Genomic DNA, 24,509 nt, shown 5'->3' on the forward strand with positions numbered 1-24,509 from the left:
GTTTTCGCTTTAGGCGCATTCTCGACGCTTTTACTCTGAAGTTAACTGTCACAACTTCGTACTTATTTTTTGTTTGTTTGTTTGGAAAAACTAATTTCAGAGACAGATTATGAACGCTTCCGCGAAAACCACTTATTTACGTCATATCTGAGACGGGAATGACGCACTAATTACACGGAGTTCTCGCTCCGACGCTGCCCGAGGAAATAGATAAAACAGGAAATGTCAAGTTGTGAGAGTGTCATGCGTCCAATATTGGGAGACACCGGCTCTGCTGGCCTGCTGGCGTTAATATCTTGCAGACCTCATTAAAGACCCAACCGAATACTTGCTTTATTTTTATCCTATTTTGGGGTGCTTAAATTTATGTATCGATGCTTATTTACCAGAGCCACGAACTTGTTGCTGGGCCTGTCGAAGAGAGACAGCTAGGCTTATCGTGTTTTCAATGGCTTGACGTGAATATATGGCGAGTCGTTATTAAAAAGGTGAAGACTTTGATAAATGCCTGGGCGAAAGCAGCGCAAGCCAAGTCTAATTAGCGATTTACTCTTCGTTACTTACCGAGTTTTAAAACACCATATATTGGAGAGCTTATAATTGAGGGCGAAACGAATAGCTTCAGTTCGGGGACTTAAAAACACGTCATAACGAACCGGGAAAATTTCGTCGTTTTGATTTATGCGCCTTTGTTTTAATGTCTACTATGCGAACTGAAACGACATAACGATGCTTTCCTGCTCTAATAACGATGTCGGGGTTTGGAGCCCTTTGCTTATCAAATGACTAAGACGAATGCGAAGTTTTCTATTAGCTGTAAACAGGGTGCAATGTTAGCTTCGCTTCATTTTTTGCTGATGCGTAGCGCAACGTTTTCGTTGAATCTCTGAATTTCATACTGGCTCTCGAGAGCTGTGAACCCTTACTGGATATTTCACTACCAACTAGCCCAAACCGTAGCTGCTATGGCTCCTTCTTTGAGGCCGCAACTGTCGACATTCAGGCAATGAGCCGCAAATGTTTCGCCGCGTCGACTACAAACTCGAGGTCCAACTAGCTTAAAGGTGCACTGAAGAGGAATCTGAACTTGTCTTTTTGCCGCGGGAACTCGATCTACACGTTCCTAGCATTCTTAGAAACTGCGACTTATTGCCCTGTATGGCCGATTTCCCAAATTAAATCGAATTAACGGCCGGCTCCCGCCCTTTTTTTTTGAATTCTGCCTCCTACGGTGGGCGGAGTCGACCAACGCGTGGAGTGCCTTTCACCCAGTCCCGTGGCGGCTAGCCGCTCTGCCATCGGCGGAGTAATACGTAGTAGTCCGTAGCAGCAAATAGTCCGCGCGTATTTTTATTTCTGCGGGGTTATTTTGCGGCTATATTATCTGCGAATGAAACTATTTATTCATGGAAACCTAAAAAACAAAATAAAGCGAAAGCAAAGCCTCCACGGAGCTGGCTGAAAGGAACTTCACGCGTTGGTCGACTCCGCCCATCGTATGAGGCAGAATTCAAAAAAAAGGGCGGGAGCCGGACGTTAATTCGATTTAATTAGGGAAATCGGCCATACAGGGCAATAAGTTGCAGTTTCTAAGAATGCTTGGAACGTGTAGATCGAGTTCCCGCGGCAAAAAGACAAGTTCAGAATCCTCTTCAGTGCACCTTTAAGCTCGTATATGTTAAGTGAACGTATTCTCCTTGTGTTCTGTGGGGGGAGATTTTCGTGTGCACTAGAATATTCCTCACAAGTTCTGTAGAGCTTGTATTTGTGGAGAGAGATTTCGTGTGTACTAGAATAATCTTCACATTTAAAGTTCTATAGTCCTGGCCCTATATCTTGAGCCAACTGCAGTCAGTTTCGGTGCTTCTTAGTATTGAAGGGGGTTGGTGGTGAAGCCGCTTGAATGCCGACAAGTTTGGCCCTGAATTGGGTAGCGCAGAATGTTGAGAACAATTATTTTGCGACAGTTCGGCATCCTGAAACATTTATTTACTAGATAACGAAACTGAAGTAAGTGTATTGCGGCTCAGTTGAACGACCCATGTCATAGCGTATATCGTGTAGCTTCATACGGATACGTGCGAAAAAGCTCTCTAGTCGCCCGAGCGGCTGCAAAAACGAATTGATAATAGAATTTCTCAGGAGCGTTCTTATGACGCTCGTTTTTTTTTTTTTTTCTGACGTAAACAGTCTCCCTTAAAAATGAAGAGGACATGGGAGCAGTAGGGGGCGTTGACCCGAAAGCCGAAATGTTTCGCGACGACGCGCTGAAGGAGCGGGACAATAACTTTTGGAGAGAATCCTCGACCCCCGAGGTCTGCCTTTGCGAACTGTCCCAAAGTGACTTTGTCGCGTGTCTTGGAGATCGCGCAGAATATTCGCCTCATTCAATACATGAGACTCTGGCCGCTTCTGTATGGCTTGAGCGATGAAGGTGCTGCCTTTGAGAGGCTGCGGGGCATTAGAAGCCCCATGTATAGCCAGAAAGCGTCGTCGCTCATGAAATTCGCCCATTGGCTAGTGGGAAGTGACATCACCGGACCGGAACATCCCATTGGCTGCAGGGAAGTGACGTCACTAGATGGGGAGTTTCTATTGGAAGTGACGTCACTTCCGCCACTAATGCTATCGCGTTGCCAACACACAATGTAGTGAGGTGCCCCTGAGAATTTTTTTTCTCTCGGACACTTATTTGTGTCGCGTCCAGGGCAGCAGCTTCTCTAGCGCTCCACGCAAGCGGTAGAAACTTGCATTTAGCTCGACCGTTCGCGGCCGAGACGATATGTATTTTGTCGGGTATCGCAGATGCTCATTGACGTCGTACTTGCTCACGCTTACTCACTGACGTCATCCGCAGTGAACTGACGCATATACGGGTGCTGATTTACCGCGAAGGAATTGTCTGCAGCATTTCTTCGGTGCTGCGGCTCGGTGTGTGTGTGAAATTCACTACAAAGGTCGTCGTTTCCCACGTCGCTCGAGGAATGAGCAGGCTGCGGCGCCAGACAAGAAGACGCAGGCAAGGCGCGCGCCGAAACCCAGGCAGCCGCGGAGCTTCCAAGTGTTTGCTTCAGCAACTGTCAAAGCGAAGGAGTGCGTATGCGAGTGGGTGCTCGACTGTATCGCATTTCAAGTTCGCAAGCAGCGTAGCAGAACAGCTCGCACGTGGCGAGCTGACACCTGCTGCTGTGGGCCTGATTCCGCTTCTTTGCAGTTCGAATTTCGACGCCACGTGGCGCTCTCGCCTATAGTTTTAAGCGTTGATGGCTCTCTCTGGAGCAGTGAGCCAATCAGCTCAAGAGCAGACCTCCAGTTTTTTTTTTTTTTTCTTGGTGCTGCGAGTGTTCATGGGGCCAACCCTTTGGAATTTTCTGACTTCCGGCGTAGTCTCGACTGCATATTACTGTTATCCATGTGGGTGCCAAAGGTGAAGAAAAGGAGGAGGAGAAAGGCCAAATATATATTGTTATGCAGATAGGCCTGCAAGAGTTAACAAAATAACGGTCAGGGCGACTGCTCGGTGCGATACTACTACTGGATAGAACTATAGGTGGCGATGACGCGGGAAGCGGCGCGGGACAGAGCGGTCGCAGCCCGCTGCCGTCGACGAGAAGCACAGTGATAACAGCTACTGTAGAACCTTGCGAATTCGACCACCCTTAATTCGGGAATCTGGATAATTCGGACTGCCCGTGCGGTCACCGTCAACGCCCATGTAGTCTATGACGTCAGACGCTCGTTAATTAGGACGTAGACTCACAGTGGTAAAATTCGGATAGGCTGCCCTTGGAGGGTCGTGTCGAGATGTAACTGAAACAGCAAGCGATCGCCGAAATAGCCACGGTTCAGCGTTGCTGGTAAGAGAGAGAGAGAGAGAGAGTTACCTTATTGCTCTGATTAAAGAGGTTTCGCTTTCGACCTCTGCTCAAAAGCATGCAGGCGACTGTCTCCCAGCTTTTCACCACGTAAATTTACTCCAATGCGGACAGTTTCTGGCAGATTTGTGTGGGGTCATTCGTTTTTACATTTTCCCGAACCGTTGAAGTCCGAATCAGTGAGCTTTTACTGTATTTATTTCGGTGATTCGATTTTAATGATGAAATCTGCAGCCTATCCAAATAACCATTGGCTATCGTGGCTAATGATGATGATGATAATAATAATAATAATAATAATAATAATAATAATAATAATAATAATAATAATAATAATAATATTAATAATAATCATAGTGGTAAGTTTTCGAGACAGAGCGCCGAGGGCTATGCCGGCCAAAGGAAGAACTGGAATAAATATGTGTACTTATGAGCGCTCAGAGCATTTCTCGTGGGTGCACCAATACCCATCTTAGAGCTCCTCTGATACTTGCATCTCCCGAAGGCCACGTAGACCAAAGCGCTTAGAACGCTTTTGAGGTATGTCAAGTATCTTATATTTTTAACTTGGGCTAAATTCATACGGGAACTGTTTCAGATGTGTTCGCTTTATCTGGAAGAAAAAAAAAAGCGCTTCAGCTATATGTCGCGTGCATGAGCGGGGAGCAGCTTCAGACGGCAAGTGCTTTTCGTGGTTCCGAATAAGTAGCGCCTTACACCTGGCAGCAAATGGATGCAGCCTCGGCAGAATGGGTCCTCTTTTTCTTGTGGTCTCTGCCTGGGAAGAGTGCTGGGAGGACCACGCATGGCCACTCGCTGTGTATACCATAGCATATAGTATTTAGCTTCGACTGCAGCACTGGGTCGGGGTACGCATGAATAAACAGGGCAGAGTGTTTACGGTCGTCCGCCGCAGTACCCCCATCATTCCCGTATAGCGAAGCACTTGCGACGAAGCACTTTTCCCTCATCGAGCTGGTTCGCGTCTATGCATTCTTTTTTTTTTGTTTCTGTTCGTCTTTTTTGTTCGCGTTGATGCACCCTTCGCCGTCAGAGTGGCGGTATACCTTTGAGGCTGTATTGACATAATCGATCGCCTTTGGGCTGTCCATCGCTTTGCGTCGTCCTGCATGGCGGTAGAGCGAATTTCGCGCAGATCTGTGGGCTTGATGCAGTACTCCACCCTCATCCCTTCACCGACCCCCCCACTCCTTTTATGAGGGGTTACCTTGCTAATTAAAGGATTCCAAATCAAGATGCGGGCCTGACGTACGACTGTGGGTTCAGCAGTTCTGGGGGCCAGCGACGGAGGCGCCCCCTATGAGTTGGGCTGTCAGCTATCACTTGTATCCTGAGAGTTTCTTTTTTCTTGCAGCAGCAAAACGCTTCGGGCAGCGTTGTGCCTTCTTGGTGGAGTAATACATGGACTTGCGATTAAGGCTGCTTTACCACGACAGCTTAAAACGGACACTGTTCGTATGTGTAAATGTTTTATGTGTAGCCTTTGTTTAATACACGTTGCCGCACCCTTCTTCCCCTCACCGTCCTTCGCTTCTGTCTTTTATACGCTGCAACCACACTTCCTTGTCGGCCGATGTTCGGTTGCCAACCTTGCGCTACAAACAGTCACAGTGCGGCCTTCATACTGCCCCTTTCTATTCCTGGAAATGAAAACCTATCCTGACCTAGCAGTGCTGACAAGTTCATCTGAATGCCGCCAGTGGCAGGACAGTACTCTAACCTCTAGTTTCGAACCGCTCAGCACAGCACAGCAGAACCGCTCAGCAGGTGCGATCAACGAGTTCCGCTTTTGCGCGCAGCCAGTCACAAGCCTCGCGCCTGGATCACTGCCTCTATGAGCGAGCCGACGTCGGAGCGGTCTGCCTCGGTGAGAGTTCACGCTGCTTTCGTTGTGAAAAGGGAATTACCCCGTCTCTCCGCGGTTCCTCCGTTCTCCAATTCAACGCGCCCTTTTAGAAATGCCGAGCGTTGTGCGCATCCGCATTTTTGTTGAGCGCTCGCTGATCCGGACCGCTGCTCCTTAAGGCACTTACGACGCCCCGCGGCATTTTTGTTTTTCCTTCCGTAATCTCCGAACGCATGCACTGAATGCATGCGGAGTGTAAGAGCGCGGGCGTACAGACACTTGAAGGCACAAAAAACATGCGGTATGGCATGCTTGAAAAAAAACTAAAACAAAAGCCTTTGACGCCCTTGCGTAATAGACCGGACCAATCATCAAAGACAGTGTGGACGAAAGCGGCATTTGTTCGTTTTGCCTGGGATTTCCCTTCGCCGCGCTTATTGTTTGATGTCTGCCGACGCGTAGCATTTGGCGCGTTTACGCCGTCTAGCGCCATCTAATGTGCAGCGCGCCAACTTGACTGTAAGCATTGAAACGAAGGCGCGCGTGGATTGCGTTCGAAAATTCAAAGGGCGCCCGTCTCTTTGGTTTTCCTTTTTTTTTTTTTTTCACCCGCTATATCAACGATTCTCTTGAAGATGGTTTGACTGGCAGATAATAAGTTCGTGTCGCCGTTCATTAGTTCATAACCGGCCATAATATATTCGCCGCAGTGGCTCGTTGACCGAGGTGTCCTGCCACTGAACTCGAGGTCGCAGGTTCGAACCTGACCGCATTCTGATGGCAGCAAGATAGAAAAACTAGTTTTTACTTCAGATTTCGATCCGCATTAAAGAACCTCTGGTAGTCGGTACTAATCACGAGCTTTCTACTACGGCGTTCCTCATTTTCACAGCCCACAGAGCAATGATAACTACCCATTAACTAATTAAATAGACAGCCTTCGTCGCGAATCGACATGCTTAACGCTTAGAGTGCAGCTAGTGGCAGTTACGGCGCGCAGCCGGCGCCGTCAGGGTTCCTTCATCAGTCGATGGTGCCCTGGGTGATAGAAATGTGACAGCCGCCTATGAGCATAGAAAGACGGAGAAGGAAAGAGGATTGGTAGGTGGCATTTGGCGTTAGTGTCATCCACGACGGCGTTTGTATAACTGCGTAATTAGTTTTAATGACCGCTCAGTCTACAAGGTACGCGCAGTATTAAAGGGAAATATTTCGTCCGCCTTTAAGAAGTAGATGTTCGTTTTCAAAGAGGCGAGGTGGTCGTAAGTGCTGCATACCGTGCAGCCTAAGTACGAATACGAGGGAAGAGGAGCGGGAGCAGTTCTTCGATGTTGAATACTTCAATATTGAACTTTGAAAGATATAACGTTATTACAGCAGTTAGTTCTCGCGATGGAAAGAACTTTGCATCAGGCAAACAGAAACACCCGTTGGTCATAAAGCGTTCTTTTTCAGCGTGTTTGCGAAGCGGAATAACACACACAACGCTGTATAAAGGACATCGACGCCTAGCTAAAAGGGGAAATAGCCTTCCGACAGGGTATCCCCCTTCCTTCCCTGCCTCACAACACCCCGTCCAGAGAAGTTTCCTGCATTCTGAGGAATGCTCAGACGCAGATCGTTTACCGTCCCAGATCCGTCTGGCACTTAGGGAAATTGTGGACGATCATTCGTGCCTCCACTGCCGCGATTCCCTCTCGGCACTAACAACCGCGCGTATCGGGACTGTCCCAAGGCGCACAGGCCCGTCCCATGTTCCAAACCCTGCCCGTATAGCCTCTTGGGAGTCCCGGTTCATCTCGCTAGTTGCGAAGGGTCAGAAAAGATTGCTTCTTCACGTCCTGTGCCTTTCACCTTAAGTCTGTCTTGATTCGACAGTATAGTTTAGCTCTTCGCTTTCCAGTCACGAACTAACAGCATTTAGCAAAGCTACCTTTGACGTGAATGTCACGTTTTCTTTATCTCTTTCTTTCTTTCGTTCTTTCTTAGCTGTAGCTTTCCGCAGGGAGGGAGTGATACTACAGCTTCGCGGACAAGGGCGATCACTACGCGTCTTGGGGGACCAAAAGCGGAGTCGTGCCGCCGCCTTCTCTCGGGCACGTTTTGTTTGCGAACTGCGCCGCGCCGAGACATATCGTCCCCGCGGGCCGTCGACAGACGTCCGCGGACGCAATTTCCGAGAGGAACGGGCCACGGGAGACGATCACGGCGGCCACGCGACGACGGCGCTCAATAGCTTCGGGTGGCGGGAAAGCAGAGGAAAGAAAGAAGCGAAGAAGAGGAAAGAACAGCAAAGAAGGAGACAGAGGGGAGAGCGGAGAACAAGTAAAAGAAGAAAGTAGGCAGAACCGGGGGCGAAAAGGGGATCAGCGGCGAGACCGAAGGGAACCCGGTCGCGTCTCGGTGCCCCAGGAGGAAACCGTAACGTCGTCTGCTGGGCTGCTTTTTTTTCTCCTCTCTTCTTTTTCTCGTATTGATTCGGAGGAACAGCCGGGGAGAGCGGTTCAAGAAAGGAAACTAATATTTACACGCCGCCGACGCTGCCTCGCAAAATCAACGCTGACGCGACGCGTTTCGCGCGCGTGAGGCCGGCTTATAATGTAGGCGAGAGTGCGCGGAAGGCTTAGGGTTCCGGTGCTGGAGGCATATTCTTTTTTTCCTTCACCTTTCTAGTTTAGTCTGCGTGTGTTCGGCGTCGTCGCAGAATGAAGCCAGACGGGCTGTGTGTGACGATGCTGTTGCTGCCACGGTACTGGCGCATGTCCTCACCGGCCGCGCCGAGATTGCTTGGGGCTGTCGAGAACTCGCGTCAAATCGGACAGGCCAGTGGCTGAGGCGGCGGCTTTGCGTATGCAGCATCTTTATGTTATTTAAAAGAACGCCAACCAAGTTAAGATAGCACGACGTTTCGGAACCTGCGGGCGACTTGCAGCTTTGCTTTTTAAGCCCGCCACTGACCAGGGTCCGGACATTTTTGAAAAACAAGCCCACTGCATAGATGAGGCATCGAAGATAACCTCTGCAAAATACTAGAGCCATGCGCGCCCCGAAAAGCTGCGAAAATTCAAATCAAAGCCCGTTCGTTCTTTCCTTCCTTCAAAAACGGGCCCGGCCCACTACTCTGCACCCCGCTGACGTCAGGGGGGACTACTTTCGCTAAAGGCACTCCATTGGTGCATCGTTCTGACTGACGGGAGAAGGTTGGGCGTAGCCTTGGCGTCGCGTCGTCTGCACAACGCTTTCCGCAGCGCCTTCTGTTCTGGCTCATGCCTACAAACCCGCATGAAGGAACAAAAAAAAAAAAAACTGCGGAGGGAGCGTGCGGCGACAGCCTTGAACCCTAGCCATAAAAAGTAAAAAAACAGTAAAACTGAGGGAGTTGGCTCGCCCCCCCCCCCCCCCCCCCCCCCGCCGTGATCCCGTCACGAGACGCTCTGCGTGCGCGCTCCCTTCTCAGTTTCTTTTCTTCTATGCGAGCCCCCCAAAACAAGGTTTTAATTAGTAGTGCAGCAGAGCCTTTCCCTCGCTCGCCCACTTTACCGCTCCGCACACATACCGCTTATCTTTCGTGCATCTTGCGTACGCCTTGACTCCAATGAATGACATATGCTTTGGAGCGGAGAAAAGACACAAACACACAGAACACAAACACGCATGGAGAAAAGCAAACGGGCGGTTGCCGGGTCCGCGCTTCGCCGTGTGTTTCGAACACAACCGACTTCCGCCCCTCCGCTCGTGAAACGGTGGGGAGGCCTAAAAGAAAATGAAAAGGTGGCTCGTTAACTGGGAATGACAAACAGATGTATGAAAGGATGCGCTCGCTAACAAGTCTAGGTGGTCGAGCCGATCGCGCCTCTCGATCGTTCAGTGTGCGGAGAAAATGCAAAAACCAAGAAAAGAATTCTATTGAAGGCGGGGCCATGACGTCGCCCTGTGACGAACTCCACAGACACCACGCCTCCGGCTTACACCGGAGAAGGAAGGGGTGATTTTGCCTTGCCGAGCCTACTCGACGAGGAGCGGGAGAGAAAAATTTCGAGGAGGGAGTGGAAGGAGAGGAGGCTCGCTGAAAGAGAGGTAGAGAGTGTCTGCTGAGCTGGGGTGGTCCGTGGCCCTTTAAGCCCACGTACCGCTGGTTTACGTTCAGTGACGCGGCAGTCGACTATACGTGGGCTTAGGAAAGCCAAGCTGCGAATCTCGTAGTCGCCCCGGATGAAGGAACCAAGTAGGCTACGAAGTTTTGTGTTAACTTGGTCGGCTTACTTTTCTTAGTTGAATTAAATTTGCTTTTTCGACCAGACACCTCTGTGGAATTTTTTTTCACCATCTTTTATTTCATGCTCCACCGGATTTCGATGGCCATATGCCAGAGGATCGCCAGAAATGACGCATACCTAGGCCCGGACGTCATAGTGCAGTGAGGCGCGACCTCGTATTAAAATTTAGCTGGAATAATGTGCTCACGTGTCAGCGTCTCAGTGGCGCCTTTCCGCGCCAACACACTAGCTTCGAATTTAATCTACCCTGGACGCGAGTATCTTTCGATCGCGGGACTGGATTCTATTTACTTTTGATGCGCTAAGTATACTCATTCATACATGCATACAATGCAAGGGGCTCCGTTGGGTGTAATTATTCGGATCATTCTCGACAGCCCAGTGTTCTTAAGTGTGCACCGAATTCTAATGAGACAGGCGTTTCTCGCATTCTGACGCCATCTAAATGTAACTCGCCCAGGCTGCATGGGTCATTGAACTCGTGAGAGCCGCTGAGACACTCCGGTGGTCCACCACAAGCTCGCAGCAAACTACTGCACCGGGTGTTTCAGGGAAGACTTTAAATAATTTTCAAGTGATTTTTTAGGTAAAATGTGGCTTTCGTGGTATGGTGTCGCCAGTGTTGGCGGACACCAGAAAACCTGTGAATCATCTTATTTAGTAAGCTGGTTAACTAATTTTCAATAATTAACTCTGTAATTTGTAATTATTAGAGCTAGGCGCCTTGTTGCAATTAGATATTTGTAGCCGGTTGTTTGTAATAGCCATATCGGTTTTTAGAATTTCGAAAGCGCGATTACCCTTGGCGCTGTGGCTCGACAAAATTTGGCCATTTCGACTATAGGGGAGGGGTTGCACTGGAGGGTTTGCTTTGCCTGCATGCTCTTCGAAAGCGCGTGTATTTTCGCGTGATGCAGCCAAATTTTGATCCATCCGCAGCGGCGATGGTAACCGCGTTTTTGAAATTCTAAAAACTGATATGGCTATTACTAACGACCGGCTACAAATCTATAATTGCAACCAGTTGCCTATCTGTGATAGTTACAAAGTTATTTATCTGGAATTAGTTAACCAGCTTAATATTTTAGACATTTTACCGGCTTTCCGGTGTCCGGCAACATTTTTATGCCGCAAAAACCATAATTTTACAAAAAAAAAAAACTATTTTCGAAAATGTTGGAGTCTTCTCTGAAGGACGTCTTGGCGGACAAGCTAGATGTTGACCTCTGTCCTGCAGTCGAGAGGCGAAGCTCCCGCGGCAGACTGGAAACGGGCAGCACGCAGAGAACCTATAGGGTCGACTGGGGTGCCTCGATGGCCGGCCACATCAAGGCACCCTAGGGTCGACTAGAGTCGACGCTACAAAGGCGCCGTCTATGGGTCAAACCTGTGATCCCCCCTCTCCGCTACACACTCCTCTGACTGAGCACGGCGTTTATATGCAACGCCAGCTCGATCTCCGCTGCAAACGTTGCACGAGTCAAGTACGCGTATGCACATCGCACGCGCGTTAGGTCGCGCGAAATTTATGCGCGTCTGTGCAGTGGTTAGCGTTGCGCAGAAAAACCAACGCAAATCTCCGGCAGGTATATACACGCATCACCAACACCGCCGACGTCAGCAGGATCAAAGGAAAGGATCACGCCGAAGCGTTTCGTCACATCCGTGCGTTTTTATTCGTAAACCGACAGCTTTTCGCGCGCTCTGCGGAAACTAGCAGCGCGTTGCACACTCATTCGTTGGAGCGTGGAGGCCGGAAGAGCCGTCTTCGTTCGGCCCGCACTCGGAGCGGGTGTGCATACGTGACCCGGTCCCCGTAGTCGCCGCGACTGATGCGACGACGGAGCTGGAAGTATAACGGGCGTCGCGTTGTGTGACCCTTTGTTATACATGCGCGTGTGTGCAATGTATATGCCTATAGAACCTCTACGGGACACCTCTCACCTTCGAAGACGCGGCGTTTTTTTTGGCGCGGAAGTTGCATAAAACGGTTCAGCGGGTGTCCTGCTCTATCTCTCCGATATATACCAAGCGCGAGAGTCTGTAGTATATCGCGTGCGGTTTCGCCTTCACCTTTGCTCTTCAGCCGTCCCAGAGTGTAATGAAGACTGTGCTGAATTCTTTCCTGGTATCAAGCACAAACAGAGTCTCTTGCCTTGCTGACCTTCGTAAAAGCCTGGAAGGAGGGGAACTACATTGCTGTGGTGCCGTGGCGGCGAGTGTTGCTTCGCCAAGTGGAAAATTCCCTGCCTGCCGACAGCATAACCCTAGCAGCACCGGCAATTGGCCCAATATTGGAAACGTATTGGCAAATGCCGGTTCTACAAAGGACCAGACTGAAACCATTTTCAATATTGGGCCGATTACCTGTGCTGCTTAGGAAAATGTTTCCTCTCCTTCGGAAGTAGGATTAACATTGAAGGATATCGTGTATATTAAAGCTATTTATGTTTTTTTTATTCTTGTGGGAACAACGTCAGGCACGGGCCATTGACATTCGCTATCGGTTTCTTGCGTGTGCATAGATATCCGCGCCACACGGCCCGTCAAAGTGGCAACTATCAAATTAAGCTTTCGTTGGAAGTGAGGGTAAAGCGTTCTACTTTGATCGCTCGTTTGTGAGTCTGTACAGTCCAAAGGGTTAACGCTTGCATCGCCTGGTGTCGGCACCGGGCATCGTGAGATTTCTTTGTGACCTCGCTGAGTAGCCGCTATATAAACGCCCGTAAAAAGCGTGAAATTGTTCTATGGAGATCGTTGCTGCTTGTCGCGAATCAAAAAATAAAAAAAAAAGAAGGCGACGCTATGTTACGTAGTGCGCGCGCTCCATGTGGCCCTGGCCTCGGGCCAGTCCGAATGATTGGTCGTTGGTGTAGTGATCTGGATGGAGCTAGTGAGGGACGCCATATGCGAAAGCCCGGCCGTCTCGCGTGGAACTCTGGAACTTTCGTGTGCGCCTGCCCCTCGGACTTTGCGAGAATCGGAAGCATGCTCAAGGGAACTGGTAGGGTAGGGTCGACAGAGATTCAAGTCAGTGCGTTCCCTATGTGCGATATATACTATATATAATATCACTGTGCATGCGCAATGCGCCACCGGGGCTGGCTAGGGTAATGTGGGTACAGGCTCGACGTCGGCGCCTCTCCTTTGTATTCCTCTGCGTGCGCTAAGCGTCGTCGCTGGCAGTGGTAGAGTTGTTGACGGGGGCGCCATCACTGCGGCGGGTGCGCGTTGTACGTGGCCGTGGTCGCCTGGGCGTCGAAGATGAGCTTCAGGATCTGCAGCTTGAGCGCGCCCACGGTCTCTTCGTCCGGGATGCGCCGCAGTTCCGTGCCGATGTAGCACGTGAACGAGTCCACGTGGTCGCCCCTGCAGAGGCAGAAACGTGGAGGAGAGGCGTCAGCAGTGGTTGCGTCGGACGCTATGAGTATTGAGGCTCTGCATTGTTTTGCGGCGTCCGTGATTCTGTCCCAATTCAGGCATGCCTGAGCTGGAAGCCGACCCTATTCTGCTCTCGCCTCCACGCCTCTACTATGCGATAAGTCTGGCTGACATTTCTGTTTGAATCCTCTTAGCGCCGATTAAACGTCGTGTAATATGACTCTACAGATATGTCTATATGTGGTACTCACGGCCTGCGACTGCGGCATCTGCATGCTAGTAAGATGCAGTCACTTATTCTGGGGCAGGAAGTACAAGCCGTCAGAAGCTGGCTTGCGGCCGACCCTGTATGCATAATCACGCAACGCTTCCGCAATAGAGAGAATGAACACCGCTGCCGTCAAGCTTGAGGACCCGACACTGGCGCCACCGCTATTCGCGCTATAGCGAAATGACGTTCAACAACTACCTCTTAATGAGTAATTGAGCACTGTGAGCGTTCGGCACAAGTTCGCAGTCCTCCGTTCGTTTCTCACCTAAAGAGGCCGAATATCAGTTCGGAATGTCGTACCGCTACCTAGTAGTACTACGTGCGCACGTCGGCCAACCGGCTTTACTCTCTCGCCGGCGTCGGCAAAGGCTGGATGTCAAAGGCTGCGCCATGAGAGCTGTGGTGGTGGCCTACCTTTGCAGGTCGCCGTAACGTTCCCCTGGAAATGTGTAAGTTGGCCGTATCTCTTGGTGGAAGCCGTCGTCCTCGGGCTGAAAAAAAAAAAAAGAGTGCAAGAAGCGTTGTTGAGTGATAGGATTGGATCAAGTTTTGTTTCTAGCCCTGCAACATGATGCTAAGCAGGGCTGCAGACACCTGCTTGTGCAACCAAAGAGTAACCAAAAACTTCGGGAGGGTAGGGATATATTGCGGTATGAATGAGTGCACTTGCATCGCAAGCACAAATATGATGTATTTTTTTTTTTTTTTTGCTTGAGGAGCACGAGTGAGGAACCATTTCTGATCCTTCCTTTGTTACTAGGGGTTAGGTTTTTCGGTCAAAAAAAAAAAAGAAAGTACGCCGATTTCATTTTTGAAATTGACATGCACGTCGCAGCGTGCTGGTTATCGAGTATGAGCTATCGAGCATGATGCGATAGCGTTAATGGGCTAATGTTCATATATGCGGAATTAGACACTCTCCTTTACATTCATATATCCTTGGGAGTCCTCATACCACTCCTGGCGCAGCGGTGCAGCGGTTAAGCGATGCGCCACTGCCCTGCGATGTATGGCGCTGCCACCGGTGGGGCTTGTGAGATTACCGAGCAGCGTCTCGCGAACAACCATAAACTGCCACCTGCCAGGGTGGGCAGTTTGATCACAATCCGTTGGGCAGGTTGTGACGACACCACAAGGCCACATGACCTAAGTGGACCGCCTGCATCTAGGTTGCTTCTGTGGGGATTTTTCGCGAATTTTTCGTTCACGGCCCACGACGCCGACGACGGCTTTTGTGCGACGCGGAGCCCTTAAAGCTATCGCGTTAAAACCGCAATAAACACCGAAAAAAATCCGCCAAACTTTCAAATAAAAAAAAACGAAAAGTTCATCCCTATAGTTACGGCATACTACTATAGTGTCAAGTGACCCCCGCGAACTTGCCGTGCTCTTAATAATAATGATGTATTCAGCGAGAGGACAGCTATAAGGATTTTCTGTGTCTGACCAGCAGTAGCTGGTCGCCTTACGGCGCTCAAGGAAGCGGGATTAAGAGACTGTTGGCACCGTGGCACGCTTATCACGCGCGATAACTAAAGCATAACCTGTAAACGGAGTGCGCGACGAATCGGAGCCCTTCGTCGCTCACCGGGAATATCCTCCTCTCGCTGGACGACGGTTCTTCGAGCGTCACCTCGGGCGACAGCACCAGCGAGTTGCTAGACTGGGACAGCTCCAGGTCCTCCACGTCGGCGCCCGCTCCGATCACGGTGACGTCCTGGTCCGCCTGCTGCGGCGTCTGCTGCGAGGAGCTGCCGTTGTTGTCCTGGTGCCCGGCGCCGTCCAGCAGCGCCACCTGTCCTCCGTCGTGGTGGTGAGAGCCGTCGTCGCTGTGGAGGTGGTTGTGTGTCAGCGAGTTCCTGTGGTTATGGGAAGACGACGACGACGAGCTGTTCTCGAGCTTCAGGCCGTCGTGGTGGAAGTGCGGCGCTTCGTGGAACCGCCGCTCCCGGGCGAAGCCGAAGTTGGGGTTCATGTCCATGGAACGAGAGTCGAGCCCAGCCTGCATGCCGCCTCCGCCGCCACAGAGCGCACCCATCGACTGCATCCGCATGGGTCCTCCCTCGAGCTGCATGAGCCCAAGAAAACGAAGGAGCCAGAACTTACTTTTCTTTTTCAAGACCTGCATACTTGTCGCTGAAAAGTCGCCAGACAGGAGAAAGGTCGACATCGTGGTCACGTGATGGGACTGTCTATACGTATGGCAAAGTGATTACAATAATCTCATATTGCGCAAAACACACACCACACAAAAGAAAGGAGCACACAAGGGCAGGTGTGTGTTTTGCGCTATATGAGATGAACATAATGGCTGTAAACCAACTAAACTCTTCTGAAGTACAAAATGCAGAGGTCTGTAACTGACGGTATTGAAAGATTTTATACGTTGAACACTTTATGTTAACTCTCTCTGTGGGCAAACCCTCGAGGTCGACGCACGTCGCACACGAAGACGACATTCCTCAAGGTTCAACGTTCTTCGGCATGCAGCTTTCGCTTACGTCGAGCAAACGAAACATATCAGCTGTTGTGCGTGCATCTCGATGCCCTGAACACTAGGTGATTGCATATCACTGGTGGCAGTTAAGACGGACGTGCACTCACGTGCAACGATGAGTTCCGGGGCTTCCGGGGCAGCACGACGTCCTTGAGGAAGGTGAGTGAGCGGTAGAAGGCCCACTTGGTCCGGTACGGCTTGGCCGAGTTGCTGCTGCGGTCCATCTTCTGCCACTCGTTGGTGAACTGGTTGCGTAGGTTGATGAGCTTCTTTCGCACCGCCTCGACGGGGTAGCCCGTCTCGTTGGAGAACTGCTGCAGCGCGCGCTCCTTGGCCGCCTTGTCGCTGTAGTCCCGGTGCGAGTGGTCCCACAGGCAGGGCGTCTGCCGGTAGAACTTGACCAGGTAGCAGGTCACGTTGTGCGGCCAGTGGATCTTCTGGCTCACGCACAGGCCGGGGCTGTCGCCCGCCCCGCCGCCGCCGGACACGGCCTCGTTCGCGCACTGCTCGGCCATCTTCTCCAGCGCTGCCGCCGCTTGTCGCCCGCTTGGTGTGGGACCTGCGTCCTGGAGGTGCGCGCACGGGTCGAGATCAGCTGGCTGTAGTCTTAAGCGGAAGAGTTTTTGCCGGGCTGAAATGCATTTTTGCCAGCCCGTATAGGAGCGACGTGAGAACTGGACACTTCTCCACGGCGTGTTACAAATGCTATTGGTGCGATCAGATCATTTGTTCGATGGCAAAACGAAAAGAAAGCACGGACCATGGGCCTGGCAGACACCTGTCGCTTGCATGTTGTCGCCAGTCCTGAGGAGAGCGCAATCGGAACTCGGTTTGTCATCATGCGCTCCGTCCGTGCTTATGTTCACAATCACAACGATGGCGACGCTGCCCATAGCATTGCATGTCATATTTCTCTGTGCTTGTGCACGCCCTTAGCCGTTACGATTTTTTTTTTGTACTTCCGCGCGTCACCTTTCGGTGCAAGGTTAAATTAAAAGCCTTGTGACGTTCTGCATCACTGACTGTCAGTGAAGGTGCATTCGTAAACGCGATATCTTGCGCTGTCCCAACGTCCTTCAGTCGGGTACAACTCGAGAAAGAAGTGGTAGGCCTACATCCTCCAGGAAGGCCTTCCAGCCAATGGCGTCGATCGATTTTCAATGACGACTCGGGTAATACGTTAAAGCCGATGCTAGCAGGTCAATGGGGATGACACGAGAATCGGTCGACGCCATTGGCAGGAGGGCCTCCTTTGAGGGTCACCTGCCGCTGCGTATCCGACGTTACAGGACCTGCAGCGCATTTCCTGTAACGCAGCCTTCACCGCAGTTCTTGTATTCTAGGGAATGCAGTCCTTTCGCTTGAAAATTTGGCTGGAATGCGCACACTGCACAGCTACCCACCGCAACTGTAGTTATCAAACGTACCGGATGAGGGCGCCACTTGCATGTTGCGCACACACAAAGCTTGCGCATCGCGTTTGTGCCACTTTGCCGGTATGTCTGCGTTTTGCATTCCACGCTGAATTAATACCAGTTTTCATGACTATAAACAGTTCAGTTTTACACGGTTTTATCCGTTGTTTAAACATTTAAGGGGCACATCGGCAGCCGTAACGCATTCATTCTGTCTCGGCGACGAGAGAGTGTGAGACCCAGAATACCGCGTTCCTTTTCTTCGCGCTGCCGTGCTTGGAAGATACATGGCCGCCGTGGCCCTAAGCTGGCAACACAGGGCACACCATGATTTGCAGGTATTTCTTAAGGGTCGTCGTTATTGTTGCGACTCAAGGACGAATGGCGAGATCCCAGGCCAGTTGGCGCGGCGGGCTTTCAAAACCTCTGGGCTTTTCTCTACGACCCGCATACTTGCTCGAGATGTTGCTTCAGTAAGTTACTAAACTGTTTCCAGTTTGTTCTGAGCGTCCGTTCACGTTATCTCCGAAGTTAATCGTGTCGACTACGCAGTAATAATTACGTTGCGAAGGCAGATACACAGGGAACCTCGGATGCGATTGCAGTGCTGGAAGGTTCCCAATCCGGTGGCGGGAAGAGGAGGATGGTACGCATCACCCGGAAACGAGCGCCGCCGAGAAGGGAGGAAAGGAAAGACAGGACGCGCGCCTGGGGGATAGGCAGGAAGGTCGCAGGCTCCGGCGGTTCGCTCGTTGCGGAGGCAAGGGAGAGGCTAGCGCGGTGGTTGACCGAGGTTACAGTGAACTAGAAGTAACTATAACCGAGGTGAAGAGGTGGATCGCTATGCACGGCGGTGAAGCGTACCACGCAACAGCAGCCACACGAGGCTTGCGAGCGTCGCAGTCAGCTGTAGCGTTCAATGCCGCGTTGACGAGGTGCGAAGAACGCAAAAACTGTGCGCCGTGGGATGCTCGTATAGATTCGGCATGCCGGCGGAAGCGGATATTCCCCGTGCAGGCGGGAAAGTCGAAAGCGTGTTGATATCCGAGCTGAACGTGCAAGACCGAACCCCCGCGGTAGTGCTCTCATAAAGCGGCGACGGCCAGTGGCCAAATGATTTCGAAACAGAGAGGCTAAGCCAAGTACTTACACGTGCTCGGAACAAACAGGCCAAACACCCGCCGCGGTGGCTCAGTGGTTAAGGCGCTCGTCTGCCGAGCCGCAGTACCCGCGTTCGAACCCGACTGCCACGGCCGCGTTTCGGTGGAGGCGGAACGCAAAAGGCGCCCGTGTGCTGTGCGATATCAGTGCACGTAAAAGATCCACAGGTGGTCGAAATTATTCCGGAGACCTCCACTACGGCACCTCTTTCTTCTTTCACTCCCACCTTCCTCCCTTCCCTTAGGGCGTGGTTCAGGTGTCCACCGAGATTTGCGAGACAGATATCCTTTTTTCAAAAACCAATTTACCAGCAGGCCAAACCCAAGCAGCTAAACATGCACGAAACAGAAAATGAAAGCCAAGTATACCTGTATGTCAGGTTGGCTCGTAGTGTGCATAAAATGTCTGAATATACTTGCGCCAGCGTCCTCGTTGCATGCATGCGTCTGACCCACCTTACGTGCCGGAAACGCCGCTAATTCCAGCCAGTTTTCACTAATCAATGCCAATGCACTAATCCGGTAAACTTAGCTCTACTATTTTTTTTCTTATTTACACCAGTCCTCATTGATCAAACGCGTTTGCGCTCAACACACGCTTATTTTTGAGGCCTTTGTTTCCATATTATTTTCTTTTCTGAATGAACGAAAGGGGTCTTTTTGTCTTCGGGCAGCTTTTCTCAAGTCTGGGAGCGGCGGGCCCGACGCGTTCGCTATCTCGAGGCGCGGCGAGTCATTACAGTCGACTCGCGCACAAAGGCGTCCCAGTCATATCGTTCCTTCGGAGGTGATGCCAATCTCGATTCCTCTCTTTTTTGCTCGGAAGGAAAATAAAAAACCGCGAGAAAACCGAAACACCCCCCGAGAGCCGTCTATTATCTATCTACCATACAAACACAAACGCGCGCGCGCGCGCACACACACCTTCGCGAGCGCGAAACAGGCTTCTGCACGGCGTCGGCCGCAAGGCAACGAACTCCCCGCCTCGATTCTTCCATTTTTCTTTTCTTCCCTTTGTGTGCGCTCTCCCGCGAGGACAGGTTTCTTTTTCTGAGGAGAAGGCTTTCTTTCTTTCGTTTTCGAGGATGCGGGGGGCCCGTTTTCTTCTTCGTCGGTTCATTCGACGACGCGTCGAGCGCCAAGAAGAAAAGAAAGAAAAAGAACTGCAAAAGAAAAGACGGGAACGCCGAAAGTTCTCGGCGGAGGGAGGAAATAATGAAGCACTGACTTATTTATAATCCACCTTGGGCGAGCAACCGCGAGGCTTTGATCATTTCAGATCGGAGATCGGCGGGCTCCTTCCTACGCGGCGCGCATGGCTGGATAGCTGCTTCGGCGAAGGCTAACCATAGAAGCATACGTACGCCATACCTCGCTGTAATATATAAGGTCCTCCACCGAAGGCGCGGTACTGCGCCCCCGGGCTTGTTATTTGAAACAGGTCGCGAGGCTAGGCCACTTTTTAATAATTTTTTTTTTTTACTGGCACCGCAAATATGCAAAAACACGTGCTGATCGATAAGCTGCATTATAAAAGTCCTCCCCCACTATGTAGAGAGAAAGGGAGAAAAGAATATCGGAGGCGCATATAGAATGACTTTCATAACGTTGTTTATAACCCAGACACTTTTGTGTCCTTTTTGACGTCACGCCTTTCTTGCGACATTTCTTTCGCGCTCCACGGGCCGAGAGTCAACGCTGAGACGTCGAAATCTCGCTGCCATGCGTCGCGTTTAACTTTCCGTGGGCGCGTTAGTGCTTGTGCACCGAGTAACGTAACTAGTTAGTATTGTTTCGTAGTTCTGTTTATGCACAAAAATCGCACTCGGGGGAGTCATTACAAATTATGATTACGTACAACGTTTAAGGCGCTTCTGAGGGAAGAAAAGAAGACATCACTGTGGTTTTCCCCTCGATTGTTTTCCTGGAAAGAGCACTAGTGCCTGTCCCCCCCAGGCCTAACCACGGCATTTAACTTCAACGAGCGTCAAATTATCGCCCTCCTGCACTTCGCCAAGCACACAGCAGAGACCAGAAAAGCTCAGTCATCTCCACTTTGCGACATCGCTCGGCTGTCTATTCCCTCGCGTGACTTCGGCCCCACAGTGAGACGAACGAATGGGCCCACGGCCAGAAGGAGCGTTCTGCCCTTGTCGAAAACGCGATCGTGGTCAGAGTTCTTGAATGGAACGCGGACGGAGGGTAACAAGTGAACAGAGCCGGGGATCTTGCTTCCTTGTGTTCACTGTACTTGTGCTGCCAGTATAGTATGTGGAGTTATGGTACCAAGCCAGCGATGCGCACACTTTGATTTTACACTCTGAAGGTGAAGCGTGGTCGATAGTTTGCAACTTATTTAAATTCGTTATTCTTTTTCGATATAAAGGGTGTGGCTTGGTTATAGCCGTCCGCACAGAGAAGGCAGTGACATCGACCCAGGAGCAAAATCGAAGTCACTTCGCAAACCTGACCGGAACCATTGGCTACGTCACAATGGCCCTTTCGCGAGTTTATTCTAGAATGCAGTCGACTTGCGAACACTTCCGATTTTAAACGGGCACCAAGAAGTTCTGCACGGAAGCTTTCAGGATAAGGCAGCGGCGTATGAAGCGAGCCCACAGCCAGTACGCGGAATACTTAGTGCACATCAGCCGAAACTACCACAATCATCTTTCGCTGCCTCGACGACGCGCGCATTTCATTTTCCCGACGTCGTCGCTGCGGCATTGTCGACGCCACGGTATTTTCCGACTGCGTTTAGCCTGCGTCTTCCCTGCTACTGCGTCGCGCAAGAAATAAATTATGCGCGGGCGCATTCAGCTTTCTAGGCGCGGCCTGTCCCGTTGAACGCGTTTAACTTCAGGTGAGCATAGGTGCGCGCGGCGGGCCACGAACAATGACATGCTTGCAACGTATGGCTTTTCTCCCCCCCCCCACACACACACACACACACGTTCGCGTACGAAAGGTGACTGCCGCGGCTGTCGATGGTACCATGAATTCTGTTATCACATATTTGCGGCACCATATACGCGAACTCTATGAGTGGTACGTTATGCCGGTACACATACACAGCGCAAGATTAAAAGCAGAACGAAGGTACGCAAATGTCGACTGTACGACCAGCTAGCAGCACGCTGGAATTAAAGGACGTTGGAAGGAGGCGAGAAAGCAAGAAAGACGGCGGCGACATCACAAGACGCTGACCGAGACGCCGCTGTTACCGATGCGCCTGCACAGGAGCGTGACGTCACTTCCGGGAAGCGGAGACACTCCGCCTGTACGAGGGTAGGAGGGGGGGGGGAGCGAACGTACGCACGCACAGACGCACACCCGGGGTTGCCCGCGCCCAGCAGCTGACGCCGACGTCGGAGCACTCACGTTTTTCTCCCTCGGGTCAGCGGCGGCGCGTGCTGGAAGACTCGGGGCGTCGATGCCGGCACCAACGACAGCCGTGGTGCGAAAACAAAGCTCCCGCGACGTTCGGCAGCAACGGCGGCGACGACCTCGCCAACGGGCGCCGCTCCAAGATGGCGGCGCCGGCACGGAAAAATGTTTTCCTAGCCCGGCCCGCGGGAGTGCCGGCGTCGTCTGCGAGCCTTCCTTCCCCGAGAAATTTTTAGCCGACGGAAAAAAAGTGTGTTAGGCGGCGTTCCTCCAACCGGAGCGCTCGATCGGGGTCACCTGACTGGATGGCCCCTCTCTCCCGCTCGCCCATTCTTTTTGGGCGAGAGGAGCTCGCATACGGGAGAGGGCAAAAGAAAACAAGAGCGCGCGCATAAAAAAGTGGCGCCGGACCCCCTCCTCGGCCTCCTCCTCATACTGCTGCCTTCCCCTCTGCCGGGCTGCCGCGAGCAGCGGCGGCGGCCGACGGCTCGTGCCCCCCTTCCCTTCCCCTCGCAACACACGGGGAAAATATTTTTACAGCCGGACGGCGGAGCCGAGCGCGCGGCCAGGGCCCGCGATCGATGTGGCAATAAACTTGCCTTATTGGTAAACGGGAGAACCCTTTTGTGGGCTGCGTCGGGCGGCGGCCCGGGGCGCGGAGCGCCGGACTGGGAGGAGGGAGGGGAGTGATGCGGGCCAAATTGCACCCCCGGCGCGCTTCTCTCTCTCTCCCTCTCAGCCCCCTGCATCTGCCTGCGTGGCGCATTGAGAGACGAACAGGTCGGACCAGCCATTCCTCCCCCTCCGCCCTTCTCTTTCCCTCCCATCTGCCGCCCTGACTTTCCAGATACCCCCCTCTTGTCATGACAGTTGGTTGCACGGCGTCGTAGCCGCCGCCCGAGGAGCTGTTTGTGCTGTTCTGAGCGAGGGGAGGCGCACTGCTTGGAAGGGGGAGGAGGAGGGCAGAAAGAAAAATAGTGGGAGTCCTGGGAGCCAACTTTGCATAACTGACACAGCCCTAAAATTGAGCCTCTTGGTTTGCGGCGCCGCCGCCGCCGTGCAGGAGGCGAGGCGAGGTCAGCGCCAAGCTAAAGTTATCCGGGCCGGGCGCCGGCCCCTTCTGCTATAGCCGTCCGTCGTCCCCGTCGCGAAATTAAATTCTTCCCCTTGTCCGCGGCGTCGTTTCGCGTGCGGACTATTCGCCCAGATCCGACTTTGCTCCGCGTGTCCTTTTGTCTCTTCCCGCGGATCGCATTCTAGTCGGGAAGAACCGCGCGGTGGTTTTGCGTCGGAAAATAATAAAAAAAAGAACAACGGCGTAGTCTTTCTATACCTTCAGCGTAGCAGTGATATCTCGTAGGCATGGTGATATCGGATCCCGGTGTGATGGAGCTGTGTAGTGTCTTTAATAACCGTGTACTTCGACTGTTTGGAACTTAGGCCGATGAATTGGCGGTGTCATCATTCGGCTTCTAGTCTTCAGCTCCTTTCCAATTTCCTGGGCAGGAATCAGTCATCAGAAAGGCGTGCAGTCGGCGAGTGCTGAGCGGATTGAGAAAATGGGATCTGGAAGGGTCGCAAGTGCATAAGTTTGCAGTAATAGTGCCGCAAAGCTAATAGGCAAAATCCCTGTCGGGTGCATGCTATCGATCTGCGTGCCGATCGCATCGAAGCTGACAAGTGCTTCCCGGTTTCATAGGGTCTCGTCGTTTCCTGACGCTGATGTCGTCATCATTGACTGAAGCGAGGAATGTGCTGTACGCAACAAGAGAAGCACACGGAGTGCTCTCGAACTGGTGACCGGAACAACCGGTTGTGTGCAGCAATTTCCTGCCAGCTGAAGGAGAGGCGTGTTCGTCAATCATCTTGACTCTGGCTTCTTGCTCTTCTGAGCACACGTCCCTTCGATCAGGAAGGGGGCAGTTGATTTTGCTCCTACCTCGGGAGCCGCGAGCCGCGAAAAACTGGCTTTTTTGTTTTTAATTCTATGTCACTCGCCGCTTTAATGTGTGCATTTCGCTTATTGTGAAGTAAGAGTCTCTGAAGGTGTCGGAGCCAGCTGCTTCTCCGAACTGATTGCGTCTGGCACGTACTCACGCGTCACTTCATCGCGTCACAACTTTTGATAGAAAGCGTATGCCGTATAAACCTCAATCTAGCTTGGAGGCGAGGTGCGTATGCGAGCATACTGTGAGCTTGATGACTGCTTGCTAGATGATCTGCTGTGTCGACTTCGATTCCCATTCCGTCTTCTGCTTCCGGGTTCCTTATTTGCATGCTTATTTTTTATTTATTTGCTGTTTAGTTTGGTTTTACTTTCAAACTATATTTTAGCCCCCTGATAATAATATATTAATTTATGTTCCTACGCTAGATTTT

The 24,509-nt window shown here is 51.6% G+C and overlaps 2 protein-coding genes across 3 annotated transcripts in view; one reads left to right on the forward strand and one right to left on the reverse strand.

Annotated features, from left to right (window-relative positions):
- Positions 1-24,509, forward strand: part of LOC149372324 (alpha-1,3-mannosyl-glycoprotein 4-beta-N-acetylglucosaminyltransferase B-like) — a 144,212-nt gene that overhangs the window by 77,244 nt on the left and 42,459 nt on the right. The gene's annotated exons all lie outside the window — the stretch shown is intronic.
- Positions 11,672-22,407, reverse strand: LOC149372325 (uncharacterized). Of its 2 annotated transcripts, none has more exons than XM_089566790.1 (5): positions 22,125-22,407; positions 16,276-16,734; positions 15,260-15,739; positions 14,086-14,162; positions 11,672-13,388 (listed from the first exon to the last, which is right to left on the reverse strand). In XM_089566790.1, exons 2-5 carry the CDS (start codon positions 16,681-16,683, stop codon positions 13,232-13,234), a joined length of 1,122 nt encoding a protein of 373 aa, XP_089422916.1. In that variant the 5' UTR covers positions 16,684-16,734; positions 22,125-22,407; the 3' UTR covers positions 11,672-13,231. The 2 variants fall into 2 exon arrangements, with proteins under 2 accessions (XP_089422916.1, XP_089422917.1); XM_089566791.1 differs by lacking the exon at positions 22,125-22,407 and adding an exon at positions 18,734-18,850.

Source organism: Amblyomma mixtum, chromosome 1 (genome assembly GCF_055824585.1).
Source record: "Amblyomma mixtum isolate Tamu chromosome 1, ASM5582458v1, whole genome shotgun sequence".
NCBI lineage: Eukaryota > Metazoa > Arthropoda > Arachnida > Ixodida > Ixodidae > Amblyomma > Amblyomma mixtum.